At 39.6% G+C, this 21,542-nt stretch overlaps 1 protein-coding gene across 1 annotated transcript in view; it reads left to right on the forward strand.

Annotated features, from left to right (window-relative positions):
- The window catches only part of lama4 (laminin, alpha 4), a 150,491-nt gene that overhangs the window by 50,110 nt on the left and 78,839 nt on the right, over positions 1 to 21,542 (forward strand). The window contains exons 7-15 of the mRNA XM_048530715.2: positions 1,486 to 1,666; positions 2,252 to 2,338; positions 4,164 to 4,315; positions 9,349 to 9,459; positions 11,375 to 11,486; positions 13,627 to 13,791; positions 15,150 to 15,343; positions 16,429 to 16,545; positions 19,037 to 19,185. Coding sequence (XP_048386672.2) covers positions 1,486 to 1,666; positions 2,252 to 2,338; positions 4,164 to 4,315; positions 9,349 to 9,459; positions 11,375 to 11,486; positions 13,627 to 13,791; positions 15,150 to 15,343; positions 16,429 to 16,545; positions 19,037 to 19,185 — 1,268 coding nt within the window. The remainder of the gene's footprint in view (positions 1 to 1,485; positions 1,667 to 2,251; positions 2,339 to 4,163; positions 4,316 to 9,348; positions 9,460 to 11,374; positions 11,487 to 13,626; positions 13,792 to 15,149; positions 15,344 to 16,428; positions 16,546 to 19,036; positions 19,186 to 21,542) is intronic.

The following is a 21,542-nucleotide window of genomic DNA, read 5'->3' on the forward strand; positions in this document are numbered from 1 at the left end:
AGAAGAAAGGAAAGCAAGAGCTGCATGTTCATATTGTTGTGTAGCTTGGGGATCAGCACAACTGAAATAATGAAGTAGGAATCCAAATGCAGGAAGGTGCATGCAATGGGACCGTGCCACCATTTTTGTATTCTTCCATCCCTGTTGTTGGTCGCAGCCTCAGTTACGATGTTTCAAGAATGGCAGTCAATTCACCTCCATTAAGAAAAAGACCTGCCGCTGTCTGTTCCTAAGGTAGGGGTCAGAGTTTCAAAATAACAGGATGTCAGACAGAGATGAGGAAACATTTTTTTTCTCTCTGAGGGTTGTTTTTCGGAGTACTCTTTCTCAAAAGGGAGTGGATGCAGAATCTTTAACTATTTCTAAAGCAGAGGTAGACAGATTCTTGGTTACCAGGAGAATGAAAGATTATCAGGGATATGCAGAAATGTAAAGTTGAGGTTAAAATCAGATCAGCTATGATTTTATTGAAAGGCGGAACAGGATTGAAGGACTGAGTAGCCTACTGTCGATGCATGATCATAGATTAGTATGTCCGTGTCCCCAGCAATAAGCTGCTACTGCTTTTAATTTTGTATTGGGTTGACAGAGAAGGGAGGAGAAAATGTGTCAGTTAAGTGTGATGCATTATGTTTGACTGTGCTTGCTGCTGTTGTACTTCAATGACAGCAAGTGTGTGCAGTCTCTGAGTTATGGGTGTGAGCCTTGCAAACATGTTAAGGGTGTAGTGAAGTTATGAATGTTGTATATGAAACCTGATTAATGGATGCTACTGGTGGATGACAGAAAGACAGGGATATGATGTAGTGAGCAATGTGTGAGGCTACCATTGCAGTTGATGGAATTCATTTACACTGACTGCTCATGTCAGGGCATTAAACTTCACTGGTATTGATCTGTACAACTATCCTCCTTAGAGGTTGACAGGAATCTCCTTGCCTTTTGGGAGTAGAATAACTTTCTCCTCCTGTTGATGTCTGGCATGTAGTCCTCTGGACTGGTATTGGAGAGTCTTGCCACCCATTCTCTATGACATTGTGCTATTCCTAGGTCTTACTCATGTCAACGTTACATTTGTAAAGAATTCCAATGGATACCAGATCCACCTAAAACACACTTGCACTTTAGTAGGTTCGGAGTTAAATTGGCATTAGTCTCTGATAATTTTAGACACAGTATTCAGATGTGCTGTGTTCTTCAATCATGTGAATGAATAGGCAATACAAAGCTACTATGCTATCAGTATTAAAATGACAAGTGGAGATTAATTGTACATCAGGGTGAAGCCACCCATTTTTGGGCCTCAATCACAGTTTTCCCCAATGCCTTTTTGCTTTCTATATTAGAAAATGAATGAATCAAGAAGTTACCTGTGCAAGATTACTGCTGATCTGTTTTTAATTAAAATCCATCTCATAATTAATTCCAAGGTGCAGTTACTGTTCTATTATTTTCAATTTTTTTAACTGTATCCCTTCCTTACAGATTGGTTACTATGGATACAGCAGTTGTTCTGGATGTTTGAGATGTGAATGTGCTCTGGCTTCTAAGGATAAATATTGTGACCCTTTGAGTGGACGGTGTAGGTGCCTACCTGGAGTCACGGGAAGACGTTGTGATCGGTGTCTGTATGGGTTCTGGAACTATGGACTAAATGGGTGCCAGAGTAAGTTTAATATAGTAACGTTATCAGAAATCGAAAGGTACGAATGACAATATCAACCAAATAAAACAACAGAACAAATTAAATAAAATGGGATAGGAGATAATTTAAAGTGAAGACCTTTGTTACTAGTTCAAAAGTAATTCATTTTCTGTGTAGCACTTTGAAACATCTTGATCTGATAAGGTACCATATAAATGTAAGCATTATTATAGCTTAGACAAGAAGAGATCTTGGACTGCATTATTGAATAAAGATAGTGCATTTTTTTTCCCCAGAGCAAACTGATAAAGTCCATAATCCATGACAAAAACCCAAATTGCTGGAAATGTTCAGCAGGTTTAGTAGTATCAGTGGAGAGAAATCAGAGTTAATGTTTCAAATAGAGTGATCCTTTCTCAGAACCCTGAGGAAGAGTCACTTGACCCAAAATGTTAAGTCTGATTTCTCTCCACAGATGCTGCCAGACCTGCTGAGCTTTTCCAGTAATTTCTGTTTTTGTTTCTGATTTACAGCACCTGCCATTTTTCTCAGTGCATAATCCACAAATTGGAATTTCTGAAGTTTACTTATATTTTTTGTCTTCAGGGTGCAATTGTGAAGGGCAATGTGACAGTGAGACAGGAGAATGTCTGTCAGCGCCCACCGAATCCCCAACTGACTGCTCTGTTGTCAGTAAGTACCTTCATGCAATACATGTTTTGTTAAGTAAAGAGAGGATCTCACATGATGACATCCTCGCTTCTGAGACAGTGTGACTTCTTTTCTAGAGATTTATATTAAATTGGCGTCTATAGAACTGAACCACCAACCATGAAGGACTAAAACAGAAGGTAGATTGGTGGCTTCCTAACAGACTGGTAAGAAATCTGACCCACAGCCATAAAGCGCTGCCAGCTGGTTAAATTGGTGCAGAGTGGATTCTGCATCTCACTGAGAAGAGATGCCACCCAGTGGAGCTAACAGTCAATCTGACTGCCTAGTTGCTCCAGCAGTGCAAGAGTTCAATAGTGAATGCTTCCAGGACTGCAACCTGGGAAGCCTTGAAGGCCCAAGAGTATTCCTGATGTCAGCTTGATCAGGGGCAGTGGCCTGGAAGGGTTCGACCATTTTGGAAAGAGGCAATTTGAAGGTTGAAGAGGTGGTTTTGTAGAGAAGAAGGAAGGAAGGTGGTGGTGGGGGAAATGTACCATCTTCTTCAGGGAGTCCCTCTTACTCAAAGGGCATGTTTCATTGATAGCACCCCTCTGTTCCTTCTTATACTCTTAAAATCTGACATATTTACATGAAATCGGAGTCAAATTGAGATTTAACAGTATTGTTTGATCTTATTTATTTATTTAAGTATAGCAGGCAGGCTGCTGGTTTCAGCATCTTCCTATCCTTCCGTACTGTGGAAGTCAGCTAGGGAGTGGGTGGGAAGGTGGTGGACCGGGCACTCGCTCTGTTTTATGTGCACCTCCCAACTGTGTAAACTGCATTTGGCTGGAACCTGTATAATCCAGTCTACCATTATTAAGACCAGCTGTCAATTCCAGATTTTATTAATTAAATTTAAATTCCTCACGTTGGGATTTGAGCCTAGATCCCTAATCAGGTTTTCTGGATTACTCATCCAAAAAACATTACCTCTATGCAACCCTCCCTTCAAACTGTTCCTTCTTTGGCAAGATCTGCTTCAAGGACATTCTGGGCAGTCTGATTAGCTGACAGTTCTGTCATCTCAGTAGCGCCACCTAATGCTGTCTTCATTGTAGGGACTACAAGCAATCTAGCCAAGCTAAATGCCAGAGCCATCAGGACCAAGTTGGTATGTGGTGTCATGGTGAAACCAGAAGAAGAGTGTATGGCATCGATGGCAGAGCCAGTTGGGAGGGAGCAGCCAGAAGGCTGAGTGAAGGGTTTGTCGAATCTTGAAAAAGGTGCCAGCGATGCACGCAACCTTTTCTGACCTGAGGCCTAGGCATGGTGGTCTTCCAGGCCTTTCCCCGCCGATCCCGGTGACTGAAGTACATCTGCCAGCTGTAAAAGTGACACTGGACATTAGAAACCCTTGAGGGACAAAGAATTGAGGGCTGCAGTTGCGAGAGGGCAAGAGTTCTGCTCAAGGTTGACCCATCTTGCTTTTCAACATCTTATCAGCTTAGCGAAGAGGAGCTAATTTACACTGAAGTGGAGAATGAACATTGAAAATTCCTAGTCTGTATAACCGTGTGATGAATATTCCTGGAAAATGATACGTGGCGACATTTGATTCACTGTTTTGTTGTATATTTTCCATTTCTCTTGCAGAACAATTGAACAAATAGTTGGATTCCCATGCATGTATAAAGGCAGCCATATTCAAAAAGAGGATGGTTTGTGAATGGACAACAATGTGCAGCCTTTGACCATACAGCTGCATTACCATTGAGAGAAAAGCTGAAAAAATCCTGTGCTGTTTCTGATAACATTTTACCGTGCTTGCCTCTAATTCTGTATTGCTCTTTTATCTCAACAGGATGTGACAAGTGTGTCTGGGACTTAATTGAAGACCTAAAGTTATCGGGAGTATCATTAGGAGAAGCTAGGTCGAGTGTTCTAAATGTTATTACTGGAGATGCCATTAATGACCGCTTACAGGAATTCAATACCACAGCAATTCACTTCAGTGTAAGTGCCAGCAATGAAAATCAAATAGGGCTGGTACTGTGATTGATATTTACTTATTGATTTTGTATTTTTCCCCTTATTACATATTTTACTGCTGCTAAATCAAGGGCTGTAAAGTAGATGTTAAATTTATGCCACATTCAATTTCCTAAGACATTAATATTTGTCTGACAGATTGGCTTTGTCAAGTCTGAGAAGATAGCTTTAAACAAATTATGCTGAGGAAGGCAAATTGAGACAGAAGGGTTAATGGTGTAGTGTACAGTGAAATATAATTCCCTCATTCCATGTTTTACGCTTATTATTCAAGAGCAGTTAATTGTGGCTGTCCATGCCATGATACGCCCTGGGAGAAGGCGAGGAGATAGGTGACAAGAACTCCTTCAGTTGGCCAACAAACTGATGGGGACGCAATGGCCTAGTGGTATTATCACTGGACTGTTAATCCAGAGACCCAGTTAATGTTCTGGGGAACCTGGGTTCAAATCCCACCATGACAGATGGTAGAATTTGAATTCAATAAATATCTGGAATTAAGAACCTAATGATGACCATGAATCCATTGTTGATTTTCAGGAAGAACCCACCTGGTTCATGAATGTCCTTTAGGAAAGGAAACAGTGATCCTTGCCTAGTCTGGCCTACATATGACTCTAGACCCACAGCATTGTGGTTGATTCTTAACTGCCTTCTGGGCAATTAGGGATGGGCAATAAATGCCACCTAGCCAGCAATGCCTTCATCCCATGAATGAATAAAGAAAAATGAAAGAGTGGTGGGCCTGTGAAATTCATTGCCACGGAGTGTAGTAGAGGCCGGGATGTTGAATGCCTTCAAGGCAGAGATCGATAAATTCTTGATCTCACAAGGAATCAAGGGCTACGGGGAGAGTGCGGGGAAGTGGAGTTGAAATGCCCCTCAGCCATGATTTAAGTAGCGGAGTGGACTCGATGGGCCGAATGGCCTTACTTCCACTCCTATGTCTTATGGTCTTATGGCCTAACATATGTCTTTCATGTTCTAAAGCATCACATTCCAGCCAGCTGGCTCTTCATCTAATAGTTAAGCTGCTTCATGAGAAGAGGCAAACTTATGCAGTTCGTTTACTATTACTAATCACCTATCAAGCACAAAGATACTTCAATTTTACAGAATTAATTCAATATGTGATATCTTTCTCTATTCTGAATGTTAGTGCATCAGATCTGTGGCATGGAAACAGATCCTCCAGTCCAACTCGTTCATGCTGACCAAGTTTCCAGAACTAAACGAGTTCCCCTTGCCTGTATTTGACCCTTATCTTTTGAAACCTTTCCTATAGATGTACCTGTTCAAATGTCTTTCAAATGTTGTAACTGTACCTGCGTCTACCACTTCCTCTGGCAGTTTATTCCACATACAAACCAACCTCTTTGTGAAAATGTTGCCCTTCAGGTCCCTTTTAAATCTTTCCCCTTTCACCTTAAAGATATGACCCCTAATTTTGAACTTCACTACCCTTGAGAAAAGACCTTTGCTTTTCACCTTATCTATGTCCTCATGATTTTATAAACCTGGATAAGGTCACCCCTCAATATGCTATGTTCCAGTGACAAAAGTCCCAGCCTATCCAGTTTGTCCTTATAACCCGAACCCTCCTGTGCCAGCAACGCCCTAGTAAATCTTCTGTCCAATTTAATAATATCCTTCCTTTACCAGGGCAATCAGAACTGTGCACAGCACTCTAAAAGTGGCCTCAGCAACATCCTATACAAGTTCAACGTAACGTCCCAACTCCTATACCCAATGACTTGAGCAAGAAAGGCGAGCATGTTAAATGTCTTCTTAACCACACCATCTACCTGTGACGCAGCTTTCAAAGAACTATGTACCTGAAACCCTAGGTCTCTCTGTTCGACAACACTACCGAGGGCCCTAATACTAACTGTATAAATCCTACCCTTGTTCGCTTTTTCAAGGTGTTATATCTCGTATTTATTGAAATTTAACACCATCTGCCACTCTTCAGCCTATTGGCCCAATTGAACAAAATCCCTTTGTAATCCTAGGTAACCTTCTTGACTGTTAACCATGACACCAATTTTGGTGTCATTTGCAAACTTACTAACCAATCTTTTTAATTTCTCATCCAAGTCATTTATATAAACGACAAACAACAGTCAATCCAGCTCTGATCCCTGTGGAATATCGCTGGTCACAGGTCTCTAGTCCAAAAAGCAGCCTTCCACAACCATTCTATATCTCCTGCCATCTAGCCTATTTTGTATCCAATTGACAAGCTCTCCCTGAATCCCATGTAATCTAACTTTACTAATCATTTTATCATGCGGAACCTTGTCAAAGGCTTTACTAAAGTCCGTGTGGACAATGACTACTGCTCTACCCTCATCAATCTTTTTGGATACATTCTCAAAAAACTCACTCAAGGTTGTGAGCCATGATTTCCCATGCACAAATGTGCATGTTGACTTTCCTTAATCGGTCCTTGACTCTCCAAATAAATGTAAATCCTATCTCTCAGAATCTCCCCCAACAACTTACCCACTACTAATGCCAGAGTCATCAGTGTACAGTTCCCAGACTTCTCCCTAAAGCCTTTATTAAACAAAAGAATAACGTTAGCCACCATCTGATCCTCCAGCACCTTGTTAAACTTGAAAGGCTTCAGAAAAGTTGCTGGGATTGGAGGGTTTGAGTTATAGGGAGAGGCTGAATAGGCTGGGGCTTCTTTTTACCCTGGAGTTTCAGAGGCTGAAGGATAACTTTACAAGTGTGAATAGCCAAGGTCTTTTTGTCAGGGTAGGGGAGCTCACAACTAGACGGCATAGGTTTAAAGTGCGAGGGGAAAACCTGACAAGCTACTTTTTCATGCAGAGGGTGGTCCGAGTGTGGAATAAGCTGCCGGAGGAGGTGGTGAAGGTGGGTACAATTACAACGTTTATAAGATATCTGGAAGGGTACATCAACAGGAATGGTTTAGAGGGACTTGGGCCAAATGCTGGCAAATGGGACTAGATCAGTTTAGGATATTTGGTCGGCATGGATAAATTGGAATGAAGGGTCTGTTTTTCATGCTGTATAACACTATGACTCACCTGTGGCTACAGGTGATACAAATATCTTTGCTGGGGGCCCTACAATTCCTTTCCTAATTTCCCACAACATCTTGGGATGCACTTGATCAGCTCCCATAGATTTATCCACCTTTATGTTTTTTTAAGGCCTCCATTACCTTCTGTTCAGTAATGTGGACTGTTTTCAAGACATCAATATTTATTTCCCCGAGTTTCCCAGCTTTAATGTCTTTCTGCACAGTTAAAATTGACACAAAATATTCATGGAGTATCTCTCTCATCCCCTGAGATTCTACACTTCGAAGAACTTGTTGACATTTCAGGGGCCTATTCTCTCTGGAGTTGGTATTTTGCTCTTAATGTACTTGTAGAATCTCTTTAGATTATCGTTAACCTTATCTGCCAAGACTATCTCATATCCACATTTAGTCCTCCTGACTTCCTTCTTAAGAATGCCCCAACAGCCCTTACACTCTTCCAGAGATTCACTTGATCCCAGTTGTCTATACCTATATATGCCTCCTTTTCATTTTTGACCATTGTTCACGAATCTTATTAGCCTTGTGCTTCATTCTAACAGGAACATAATACCTCTGAACTCTTGTTATCTTACTTGCAAACCTCCCACTTGCCAGTCGTTCCTTTACCTGCAAATAGGCTACCCCAATCAACATTTGAAAGTTCTGTCTCGTGCTACCAAATTTTGTCTTTGTTCAAATTCAAAATTTACCTTTTATACTGAGTCTGTCCCTTTCTGAAACTATTTTAAAACTAACAGAATTACCTTCACTGGTCCCAAAGTAATTCCCCGTTAACACTTCAGTCACTTGCCCTGCCTTATTTCCCAAGAGAAGGTCAAGTTACAGCTGTATTATTCTCAAAAAAATCTGAGATCTCTCTACATGTTTGCTCCTCAGTTTCCTCCTAGATGTACATTTCTCTAAACCTGTGATAAAGTTCAGTTGCAAAAGTTAGTAAACAATGTCCTTTTTTGTAGACTCCTGCATTGACCCAACAAAGCTTGTGGTCAATGAGAAGCCCTCATTTGCATAAAGCAGGCAGACAGTAATCTCACATGCTACCGCAAATCTCCAGTTGCTTCATGCTACTGGATGCTCCAGCATTTGGTTCCTATCAGTGGAAAGAGGGCTGCATTGTGTGAGTAGACATGACCAGATTCCCATCTTGGACAGCCTGTACAGGCCCTTGACTAACAAACGGAAGTCCTAACCAACTTGTATGTCTGTATTTGCCATCGACCTATACAGGCTACATCTCTTCGACTGAGGTTACCCAGTTGATGACTCGAGTCCCAACTCTTTTCAAAAACATTCCAACAGCTTTCTGTGTTACAGTAGGGAATTCATTTTTACCTTTTATTGGTATTTCAGTTTGGAGGGTAATTTTGTGCTCCAGGAACTAAACAGAAGTCGCTGGAAGCTCAGCAGGTCTGGCAGTATCTGTGAAGAAAAAAATCAGTGTTAGCATTTTGGATCTGGTGACCCTTGCCCAGAACATTTTTTTTGTTCCTGGTTTACAGCATCTGCAGTTCTTTGGATTTTTAATTAACCTTACTTAACCTTACTGTTAATACCTTACTTAACGTACTTATGCATTCATAACAGTTTGGAAAGCATCCAAGGCCAGCTGTGGTTACTTAAATGGTAGTGTTCAGACGCACAGCGAGTGTTCTTGTGACAGAATGCTAATGCCCCTACCCATTGGCTAAGAGGACTGGGTTCAAGTTTCAAGCGCTCGAGAATAACATTTCTGAACAAGTTGATTAAAAAGTTCCAGACACACAGCAGCATTGAACTCAGTGGCCACTCTGCTTAAAACCATTAATGCACCTGTTACATAGGAACTGTAACCATATTTTTAAAAGTTGTCAATTAAATCCAAGGTTCCAGTGATTAGAGCTTCATACTAATTTATCACCAATTATCTCGTACAATACAGATGCAGATTGCAGACATGATATCGCAATCAGAATCAAAGAAACTTCAGGCAGAAGACATTGAAGCAGCTATGACGGACCTTATTGCTGATCTCAACATGCTGTCTAAGAAGGTGCATACTTTTGATTTAACGCTAAGAGAATTTATTTTGCTGTGAAAAAAATGTGTCTTTTGGTAAAGATTATAAATTAGATTTCACTAATGTTACTCAACCTTATTAATCTTACTCAAGCAAGAGGACCACACTGAAAATTAAACCCAACCATTACACAAGTCATACCAAAAATGTAAATGTTTAATTCAATCACTAAAAATGGTCAACTCATTTTTCTTTATTACTGTGAACTAAAGGAGAAGAGACTTTCACCAGATTTTTCAATAAATTCAAAAATAGTAGGCCTATTTCAGGCAAACCCATTCTTGAAACAAGTGATAAACTGATTTCCAACTAAGCTACTTTTGTGACTTAAAATATATCCTCCTCATTCATAAAGGCACATGCGTTCATACTCAGCCAGAACAAGGCATGCACAAGAGCTCTGCAGAACGTTTATGAGTAGAAAAATAGCAAAAGCGTTAAAGTCAAGAATGCCTACCTCCTGATGCTTCAGTCTTCTCTTACATCAACACTGACTGCTTACCTAATCTTCAACTCACACTCAGCTCTCCCATGGCGTCTTCACATCCCTTCGCACATGGAGCCTGCACGCAGCACCGATTTCCTGCCAGGGGAATTTCTTCCTCAGTCCTTTGTCGCAGTCTTTCATAATTTGAGTGCTGTCCTTTCTGGTGAATCTGGATCGCCTGCTCCCTGCTGTCATAAGACAATTTATCCATGAAACAGAAAACAATGCTATTCTGCTGCATTAAATTTGGGCGGCATGCTTGCCATAGCTCAATAGCTGGAGCTAAGTGGATGCTATAAGAAGTAGGTGTGGGGATGGCAACATTGGTTAGTTTGTGAAGGTAAGGTGAAGCATGTGAACTTTGGCCTGAGTCCTTTGTGCTCAGAATTGCTGATCAGTCAGTGACTGAGGGTCGGTATTGCAATTGGCAAGAACTATCCTGTGAAAGTGTATTCACTGTCTTTATGAATTCACTGAACCGCTTCTGTAACTGCTATCAGATCCTTGGGGCCAGACTTTGGAAATTGGCCTTCTAGAGCAGTTACTCCCATTCCTTTCTTAGCAGTGTCTTTAGAACATTCTTGCCCCAATGACTCTCTACTGCTGTCGACCTCCTGGAGTAAAGTCTCCAACACACCTTTGTGGGAACCTTAGACCTCCTTATCTTGGCTGCTGTTGGTGTTTCTCCTTTCAACCACCTGCACTTCAGACAGTCACCAGTAGTTTCCCTGTAAACATTGGAATTCTCCTTTAAATGGGTTGACCTGCCTTTAAGCTAGCTATGTACACTGTTGTGCACACTGTTGCACATTCATCCAGTCACTAGTGGGGCCACAGTTATCATACTCAACAGTGAAAGTACACACTAGTTGCCCAGCAAAACATCCAAACCAGTGTTTTCCAGATAGGCAAGAGAGATATTGGGAACTGCAGATGCTGGAGAATCCGAGATAACAAAGTGCGAAGCTGGATGAACACAGCAGGCCAAGCAGCATCTTAGGAGCACAAAAGCTGACGTTTCGGGCCTAGATGAAGTGCCTAGGTCCGAAACGTCAGCTTTTGTGCTCCTAAGATGCTGCTTGGCCTGCTGTTTTCCAGATAGGTGTCTGGCAACAAACAGTCATTATCAAAATAGGTGCGTGTGTGAGTCACATTTAAAATTACAATCTGTATTTCAGATAAAGTTTGCATTTTCCTTTATTTTCAACCCCTCATTTTGTAGGAAAGGGATTCTTAACAGATATCACTGAAGAAATGGTCATCATTTGATAAATTACATAGCCATGCCCCATCCAGAACTTGTGACATTGTAAATCTGGGCTTCCTAATTAATAACATTTGATGAAATTTGTTCTTTCATGAAAATCCTTTACTAATATTAACTTAATTTTATTATTTTAGGAAAACATAACTACTTCAAATGCACAGCTGTTTGACAAGGAAACTGCCAATATCAGTGATCGTGCCAACCAGATCAATGGGCAAATTGGTGATATTGCCAACTTGGTCCAAGGTAAAAGCATAACTCTTTTTCTATGAAAAGCAAAGCCTGCATTAATCTGAAAGGAAGCTGAAGCAAAACTGTTGGTCATTTCATCATGTAAGCTGTGGCTAGAAAGGAAAGAGAGCAGGATGAAGGAAGTTTCCATTCAGAACTGATTTTTAATTATGTAGAAGGCCTTCCTTTAATTATAACAACAAACTAAATTATTCTATAAAGTCACTTTGCACCTATGTGAATGCGTTTTCTTTTCTGCTATTCTTGCAATAATGGGTAAGACTTACAAAATTATCAATTTGTCAGTATTCAAATCCTGACAACTTGTTGGACATGTCCAAACTCTGGTGAAGGTGGTGTAAATATTTCTCCACATTTGCTTTAAATACAATTCCGTGTGGGTGAGTTGATGAACAGATTGATGCATGCATTTTTCTCCAGAGTAAATGGGCAGTTAGTTCTTTTCTGAGAGATGTGTTTGTGCTCTGAAGATCGTTGTATCTGCATAGGGCCATACCCCTCATCAAGCTGCACGTGTGGATCGCTGGCATTTAGCTGAAAATATGGAAAATTGTGTGGTGAGTCATGCATACATAAAGCAGAAGATATCTAACTTGGCCAGTTACTGCCCAATCAATATTCTCTGGATCATTAATAAAGTGACCAAAGAGGTCATCGACAGTGTTATGAAGCAGCATTTGCTTAGAAATAACCCTCTTATGAATGCTCAGTTTACATTCTGCAAGGACCACTTAGCTCCTTGGCCTCATTGCAATTTTGCTTCAAACATAGATAAGAAAGCTGAATCCAGAGGGGGTACTGAGAGTGACCCCATTAAATCCATTCTGGACTAAATATTGCATCAAGGATCCCGAGCAAAGCTAGAGTCAAAGGGAATTGGGGAAAAAAATCTCTTGACTGTTTGGAACCATAATTTGCAAAAAAGGAAATGTTGTAGTTGATGGACATCAGTTGAACATCTCTGCAGGATCTCTTCAGCGTAGTGTTGTAGGTGCAACCATCTTCAGCTGCTTCATTATTGACTTGCCTTCTGTTATAAGGTCATAAGCAGGGACATTTGCTAATGACCTCCCAGTGTTAAGAACCATTTGCAACTCACCAGATAATGGAACAGTCCATGTCCAGACGCAACGGACTTAGGCTGACAGATAATATTCATGCCACATAAGTGCAAGAAAATGACCATCTCCAACAAGCGAGAATCAGCAAATGACAGTTAGTAACATCACAGAATGCCCCTTTGTGAACAACTTGGGGGTTACTAGAAACCAGAAACTGAACAGGACAAACTATATAAATACAGTGGCTACAAGAGCAGATCAGAACTTAAGGGACCTGCAGGAAGTAAATCACCTCCTGACTTTTTAAATCCTGTCTAATATCTGTAAGCCACACATCAAAATTGTGAAGGAATACTCCCCACTTGCCTGAAGGGTGCAGTTCTAATAGCACTCAAGACGTTTGACACCATCCATGACAAAGCAGCCTGCTTGGTTGGCACCACATCTGCAAACAGAGTATGTGCTGTTTGTACCATCTGCAAGATGCACTGCAGAAATTCATCAGGGGTCTTTCGACAACATTTTTCAAACCCAAGGCCAAAACTCTCAGATCCCGTGAATAATAAAAGTTTAGTCTCTTCTAGTTTAGTGTTTAACACACTTTGCAATTCTGAGAGTGATATGCTGCAGAGGTATGCTTTGTATTCCTCAGTAGTTTAGAAATATGGGTTAATCAAGTTTCCAGTTTCTAGATATAACTTCATAGACTTGAGAAGTTCAAGTCTGACACAAAGAAGCCTTGTTCATCATTTGCCTTTCACATTAGGTCAGTACTGGTAATTTAGTTAGAAACTATTAGAAACATATTTCTTTTTTATTCACGGATGCTGTACACATTGAATATGTTTAAAATTACTAGATCAAGGCTGCATTCAGAAAATTAAATTGTAACATCAGATTGTGATGTGGAATGACAAAGAAACTGAAGCCGAATGACTCTGAAATCTATACTGCCTATAACTATCCATTTCTACATTCAAGTAAACCCCGCTGCAGTGTTGTCGAAGTTAGCCAGTTGACTTACCTAACAAGGTTTGCATTTCGCTAAGGTGTTACCTAATTATTTTTTGCAGATATTATTGAAGGCCTAAATAAATATGGAAAAGAAGAAGAACTGTCAGCTGAGGAAATTAACAAAAGCTTTTATGAGGCGAACCAGATGTTGGATGAGCTGAGAAACCGGGACTTTTCTGACCAAAAACCATTGGCTGAAGAAGAAAGAGCAAAAGCCCGGAATTGTGTGCTTTAATAATTTACATTAATATTCCTACTTTGCACAGAGAATGAAGCATTTATTCAAATATTTGGTCTTAAGATCTTGGTAAAGCCCAATGACATTTTTTTTAGAAAAGTAGACATCAAAAATCCCTGTAATTTAAGAAAGAATGAAGCCACAGATTCCATGGCTCATAAAAAGTTGATGTTAGCTATCAATACTCTAAGATGCGGAATCAATATAGGTTACACAAAAATTCACTGTAAATTGTGGTTAATTATGAACTATCAACTAGATACTAAATGACATTTCAATCTCAAAATTAGTTTAACAATTCATTCATCAATCTCAATTATAAATGTCAGCCAAAATTACAAAATTATGTCTTTCTCAGAAAGTAATTCGGCTTCTCCCCTCAGGAACTAACCTGATCCCCAGCAGACAGCAGTATACAATCAATCTGCAGATCCATAGCATGGTCTTCAGCACAAATGGCATAAGTTTTCATAGTAAATTCTTCTCAGATTCTGGATCTAGCTTCTATTATTTTCATCTTTCCTGTACTGCATCATTGGACATACCAAGTTCTACTGGACCAAGATTTATCAGTTCTTTTTGGTCTCCATATAATTTTTGTTTCTCAGTGGCAGTTTCAGGTTTGGTTTTCTTAGCAAATGGGAGAGTCAGTGCCCTTAATGTTTAATTTCCTGATATACTATATCGGTTGGGGCCTATCTAAAAAATACACAATTTGAAACCAGAAAATCCTTCACAATGGTATAGCCCATCAAATTGTATGAATTAGCTAAAAGTACTTTTCCAACAACTAAGTACACACATTCTTTTCAGAAGTGTGTCTTCAGTCCAGGGAATCAATTTGTTTTGCAGAGAGTACAAGGATGGTGTGGTGACTCAGTGGTTAGCACTACTGCCTCACAGTGCTAAGGACCCAGGTTTGATCCCAGTCTTGGGGGACTGTGTAGAATCTGCAGACTCTTCCTGTGTCTGTGTGGGCTTCCTCCCATTTTCTACCACAGTCCAAAGATGTGCAAGTTAGGTGTATTGACCGTGGTAAATTCCCCTGTGGTGTGCAGACGAGGTAGCCATCTGGAGCAATGGGGATAGGATGGAGATGTGGGTCTGGTTGGGATGCTGTTTGGAGGGAAATCACAACATTGTTGGGATGAATGGCTTCTTTTGGCACTGTGGGGATTCTATGCGTAAATGCAGGATTTGAAATCAACTATATGCTAATTTTTAGCTAATTCATAATATATTCCTAGTTTTCTACTCCTTCACGCTTCAAAAGTCCTAATTTGTACATGTTTGAGGATTTCGAAACACCAATCTGACAGTGTTCAACATTTAATTACTTTTCAGTGTTAAATCGTGTTCATGGGTTTTATAATAAGCTGATGGAAGCTAATAACTCAATTCGTAAAGTACAGGACAATATTACCAAATACAATAATGATATCTTGGATCTGAAGGAAGCACTTGAAGATGCAATCAAGACTGTGCAGGAGACAGAGGAGAAGAATGAAAATAACATCAAAGGTTACCAAAGAAAAGAGGTGAACCTATACAGGAATACTTTCGGTCCAAAATAAACCTCCAATTTATTGCATATTACAAAATGCAAATCTGATCTGCCTGAATTACCAGTTGATACACTATTTATTTCTGTGCGTACAGTGGCCTGAAGGAGAAAGACTGAGATAAATAATAAGCGTTATTAAAAGCAGAAAGCACTAGAAAATCCGAACGGTTCTGGCAGCATCTGTGGATAGAGAAATAGCTCATCTTTCCAGTCCAGTGTGATTCCTTCAGTTCCAGAGAAAAGTTATAGTGGAATTGAAACATTCTCTCTCTCTCCACCGATACTTCCAGATCTGCCACACTTTCTGTTTTGATTCAGATTTCCTGCGTCTACGATATTGCTTTGATTTAAGGAGGGTTCATTGAAAAAAAAAGTTGAGTTTTAGCATACACTTTTAACATACAAAGGTTTAGATGCACAATCTTCCATGTGGAGGCAAAGAAGGCATGAGTCAGATGGCACTGTGCTCATATCTATTCTAGTTGATGAATTTAAAGACATAAGGCTAACTACACTAATCCTACACTGGCCATGGAGCGTTGGCATTGGGTGAATTTATCCTACTCTGCAGGCAAAAAGATTGGATTTAGATTCACTTAATATATTTGTCTTTTCACCCACATGATCTTTCTGTTTGCAAATTGTATTTCAGCAAATATGAATCATCTAGACGAGTTATTGAAAATAACTGTATCAGGAATTTAAAATCAAAGATTAAATAATTCATTAATGCACCCTAAGTATTGGTGATGAACTGAGTTCATTTAAGATATCAAGGACATAAACAAAATGAAAGAACAATCCAGGTTTCCAAACAGCCATTTTTTTTTATAATGTTAGGTTGTACAGGCAATATGTTGAACTAGTTCTAATCCTTCCTTTGGTTCAGGAGTCAAGCTTTGCAACATTGCAGATTACTTTGACAGAAAATTTGATACTACATTACCAGGAATCCATGAAGGAAGTAACATAAATGCATTTATAAAATTCTTTGGAAAATATTAGTAAACTAAAGACTTCCGTCCTGCAAATTTTTTCAGTATTTGTTTCCTTCCACAGAGACTACAAAAAGTATTAAACAAACATTTTGCTGCTGTTAATATGACCCTTCAAATGGCTAGTAATGGCTTGATAGACACGGAAATTGCTATATCCGAACTAGAAAATAAGATTACGGTAAGGCAAGACAAACTTTAATAGCTGGTTAATAATAAGTGAGTGTGTAAGCCAATAACTGGACTGAAAAATGTTTAAAGTTTATAAAAATATTCACAAGGAAGATTTGTCCTGTTAATGTTATTTATTAAGAAGTTAGTAACAGGTGTATGATGCAAACATAAGAAAAAAGTGCTTCTATGAGACTGTGTGAAAACTTGGGGGGTTGGAATAAATGAGGTGGAAACATTGAAAACTTGCAATTTCAGCTTTCATAACTACATCTTGGCCTTCATGTTGTCTGCATTTTACTTTTTAACATCAGCTCAATGTCTGTCCAGCCACAATGGCATTGCCACTGCTGATAATATGGCTGAAACTGAATTTAAAATAAGCATTCTCTATGATGCATAATTCTACTGAAACTGGCCAAACACTTTCAAAGTGTTAAGCATAATTTTGATCCATGTAATTTGAGTTTCTATAATCTAGTGTGAATTTAAAATATGTTGTACTGAAACTGAAAGCAGAACCTGTCAACAAAACTAGTCGCACCCACCAGATTAAAATAATCATCACTGAGAGGTTCAACTAATTGTACTTGTTTGCAGACCTTTTAAGAGTCTCTTAAAATTAAATTTTAATTTTAGGCTCAAAAAGCTCATAGGGACTTTTCAAAAGCTTTTGGTCATCTCTATTTCTGAACTTGAAGACTGCTTATTATTACCTACTACATTTGATGATTACTGATCACTGTTCAACAATATAACCAGCAAATGGTCTTGTATACTTTCTTAACTTTTTTAGTAATTTAAAATTGTTAAATTGTTATTAAAAGTCATTAATGAACTAGATATTATGATTAAAGTACTTGATTTTTAGAATAAAGCCATTTCCAGTTAAAATGATAAAACTTCACAATCACCACTTTCTTTTATTCTTACATGGGATGTGCATGTCACTGGCAAGACTGGCATTTTTTGCCCATACCTAATTGTCCTTGAACTGATTGGCTGTGTAGGGCAGTTAAGCATCAACCACATTGTTATAAGTGTGGAGGCACATATAGGCCAGACTGGGTAAGGGTGACAGATTTCTTTTCCTGACAGCTTCCCTGGAAAAAATCACACAACCAGCCCAGCTCGTCCCCTCCCCCCACCGCATCCCAAAACCAGCCCAGCCTGTCTCTGCTTAGCTAACCAGTTCTTCCTGTCACCCATTCCTTCCTCCCACCTCAAGCCACACCTCCATTTCCTACGTACCACCTCATCCCACCTCCTTGACCTGTCCGTCTTCCCTGGACTGACCTGTCCCCTCTCTACCTCCCCACCTAACTCTCCTCTCTACCTATCTTGTTTTTCTCTCCCTCTTCGGTCCGCCTCCCCCTCTCTCCCTGTTTATTCCAGTTCCCTCTCCCCATCCCCCTCTCGGATGAAGGGTCTAGGCCCGAAAAGTCAGCTTTTGTGCTCCTGAGATGCTGCTTGGCCTGCTGTGTTCATCCAGCTCCACACTTTGTTATCTGATATCAGACATTAGATAGGTTTTCTTTTATGACAATCAGTAGTGGTTATATGGCCACCATTAAGCTAGCTTTTAAAACAAAATTACAATTTTTTTAAAAATTCACTATCTGCCATGGTGTGATTTGAATCCACTAGCATTAACCTGAGACAAACACAGAGAATGCTGGAGGAACTCAGCTCTTCTGGCTCGCTCTATAGGTAGAGAAATATCTATTTTAAAGCCAGATAACTGCATTCAAAATATGATATGTAAAAGATGCTTTCAGAGATAAGCCAAGATAAGGCAAGAACAAGGTTACACTAGTTAGCGGTGTTGAAAGATAAGGTTAGGAAACATTTCAGAAAATATTTCATGCAAGCATTGTCAATACTTGAATCTTCCAGGTAGACTACTTGTTAGACTTGTTTAAATTATATTTAGCAAATGAGTGAGAAGGATATAAGTGATGAAAATCTTTGTCCATTATCCTTCCCATCACCGGTGTATGCTATAAAATCACTGGCACCCTGCTCACTATTTCTAAATTACACAGATGTTACAATGAAAAAATGATGAAGAAATATGATTTTAAGAGTTAAAGCAAATTGTCAGGAAATTAGTTAGGCTTGAAAACAAGAACCCTTCATTGCATTCACTGGTATTACCTGCTTAAGGGTGGATTTCCAACTGTCACCTGCTTCATAAACAAACACTAGCAAATGGCACCTCAGCTTTAAGACTTTGTGGCATATTTCTTCTGTCTGTTAAAGCCGTTCACTTCTGAGCTTTGGATATGGACAGCTCAGAGTTCTCAATAGACAGGAAGTGTTCAGACATTGAGATATCTTTAAAGGCTGGTTACTTCTTTGTCATTTTGATCAGAAAATACTTACCTCCTTAATAATTTCAGATTGACATATTAAATGTTCAGAAGTACTTACAAAGTTTCAGATTTTATCAAAAAGAATTTTTTATAATATCTAACTTTCTTGTTTTTTTTAAATGGCAGAACTTGTCTACATTCCATGCCTCAATAGATGGTGCTCAAATCCTACTGAGGGATAAACTGACAAATCTCTCTACATATGACAAGCCCCTGGTTCTCCGAGCTATAGACTATGCTGAACAGCTTCGCAAGCTTGCATTAGAGTTGGCCAAGTAAGTCGCACCATCTGGTCTCTACATAACAAATTTGCTAAGTTAACAACAATATTGCTTAGAGCTGCAATGAAACAAACAATGAGAAGAAAGGATGTGAGTTAAGTGACGCATTGTTAAACATACATTTTACATTCTCGAGTCCTAAAACAGGGTGAAGGATATATCAAGTTTTACATGCTATGAAGTCACACATCTTTAACTAGACTACAGCTTAATGAGGCACAATTTTACAATGTTGAATTGCATCTTGATAGTTAATTTGTATTGTAAGTTCTTGGGAAGGAATCAGTTAGCAGATTTAGACTTATCTTAACAACTTTCTATCTTTCAAGATAGTTTTTGCCTTGGCGGTCAACTCTGTTTTGAAGATCACTGAGTGTATATGCCACTCACTGTAGCATGGCAGTCTCTGCTTCATTTGATGTCACTGAAGACAGTTGACTGAAAGAGTGCAGGCTTCATTGGCCTTTATTTTCTCTGGGCCCTCTTCTTATCCATTTGAGCATTCCATTTCTCCGTATGTTTTCCAAACAGTCAGCCTTCAGAGGTCAATCTGTTGATGCCTGTCACCTTCATTATTCACTATCAGGTGTTCACATAGTCAAGATATTGAAGGCAATCAGGTCATGGTCCAATGGCTAGTTCACTGTACAAAAATATTTTGGTTATACAGTCATTACTTATCAAGTGAAAATGGAACAGACAGTGTTGGATTTATAGTGATGACTGTGTGCTGATGGACCTTTGAGTTGGTTGAGGCACCAAATGTGGAAACCTTTTCTTCTCCTGCCAAGTCATTATTTCACTGTTGATATCACTGTAGAGGAGTGTACAGAGGCTTCACTCCCTGCTTAGAGATAAAAGTACTGCAGATGCTGGAAGCCAAAGTAGGCAAACAGGAGTCTGGAAGAATATAGCAGGCCAGGTAGCATCTGCAGGAAAGGGGAAGTCAATGAAAGGTATTACCTGAAACATTAATTGCTCCTTTCCTCCAGATGCTGCCTAGCCTGCTGAGTTCTTCCAGCCTCCAGTTTCACTCACTGTTTGGTGTTCTCAGTTTCACACGCTTACACAACTTGGAAATAATAACTGCAGCTTTTGCGATGCGTCTGTTGATTTCTTCTGGTGATTGTGCAGCGCAGATGTATCAAATTCTCAATGACCTAATATTTAAATATAGCCCTCCCCTGCCTTTGTTCTCAAGGGAGCTTTTTTTTTGCGATAGGATCTGTTGCCTTTTTGATCCCATAATACACCACATGATAATAGTGTAGAATGTATATTATACATTTTGGATTTGAATTTGGAATTTGATCTTTTAAAATAGGGGCAGATAGGTTTTGGTGTAAGTTCTGTGAAGAGAACCTATTTTAAAGAGGTCAGAAAAGCATTTGGAAAAGTAAACCAAATGCGTTATTTTCAGGAAATCATGTAATTTAGTAAGCGGCTACCCAATACCTTTAGATTTAATTGATCACCTAATAACATTGTAAAATAAAAACAGGAAGCAATAGAGAAATTCAGCAGGTCTGGCAGCATCTGTGGAGAAAGAAATAGAGTTAATATTTCATTTCCAGTAGGAAAAAGAGTCATACCAGACTCAAAAGATTAATTTGGTTTCTCTCTCTGTATATGCTGCTGAGTTTCTCCAGCAGTTTTGTTTGTATTCTGACATTCCAGCATCCACAGTATTTTGCTTGTGTTTGAGTGTTAACATTGTAAGATTATGGCCTACAGAAATGTTCAGGTGACACGCAGTGCTTCAAGAAGGTAGCTCACCAACACATTTTAGAAGGGCTGCTACAAGATGGGCAATAAATGCTGGCTCAGTCAACAACACCAACGTCACACGAGTGAATAAACCAAAGTTTGGTTCAGAAGAGGTAGTAAGAACTGCCGATGCTGGAGAATCTGAGATAAAAAGGTGTAGAGCTGGATGAACATCGCAGGCCAAGCAGCATCAGAGGAGCAGGAAAGCTGATGTTTCGGGCCTAGACTGTTCTTCAGATTTCTGAAGAAGGGTCTAGACCTGGAAGATCAGCTTTCCTGCTCCTCTCTGCTGCTTGGCCTGCTGTGTTCATCCAGCTCTAAACCTTGCTATATTTGGTTCAGAAGAGTCAGGTTTCAGGTCTATCCTAACAGAAAAATCAGGCTTGCAGTTCAGAAGAGCAGTTTCTTCCTGGAAACAGGATCTTTGTTAGGTTTAGAATCTCTCGGTTGTGAGAGAATATAGGTGTCTTCTGGCCGTCAGACCTTGAAAAGGAACCCATGCCTTCACAATTGGGAATGAAGTCTGACTCAGCAGTCCAAGAGGGAAAATTGGATAGAGTCAGTTAAGTAAGAAATTAAAGAGT

This window comes from Stegostoma tigrinum, chromosome 4, assembly GCF_030684315.1.
Source record: "Stegostoma tigrinum isolate sSteTig4 chromosome 4, sSteTig4.hap1, whole genome shotgun sequence".
NCBI lineage: Eukaryota > Metazoa > Chordata > Chondrichthyes > Orectolobiformes > Stegostomatidae > Stegostoma > Stegostoma tigrinum.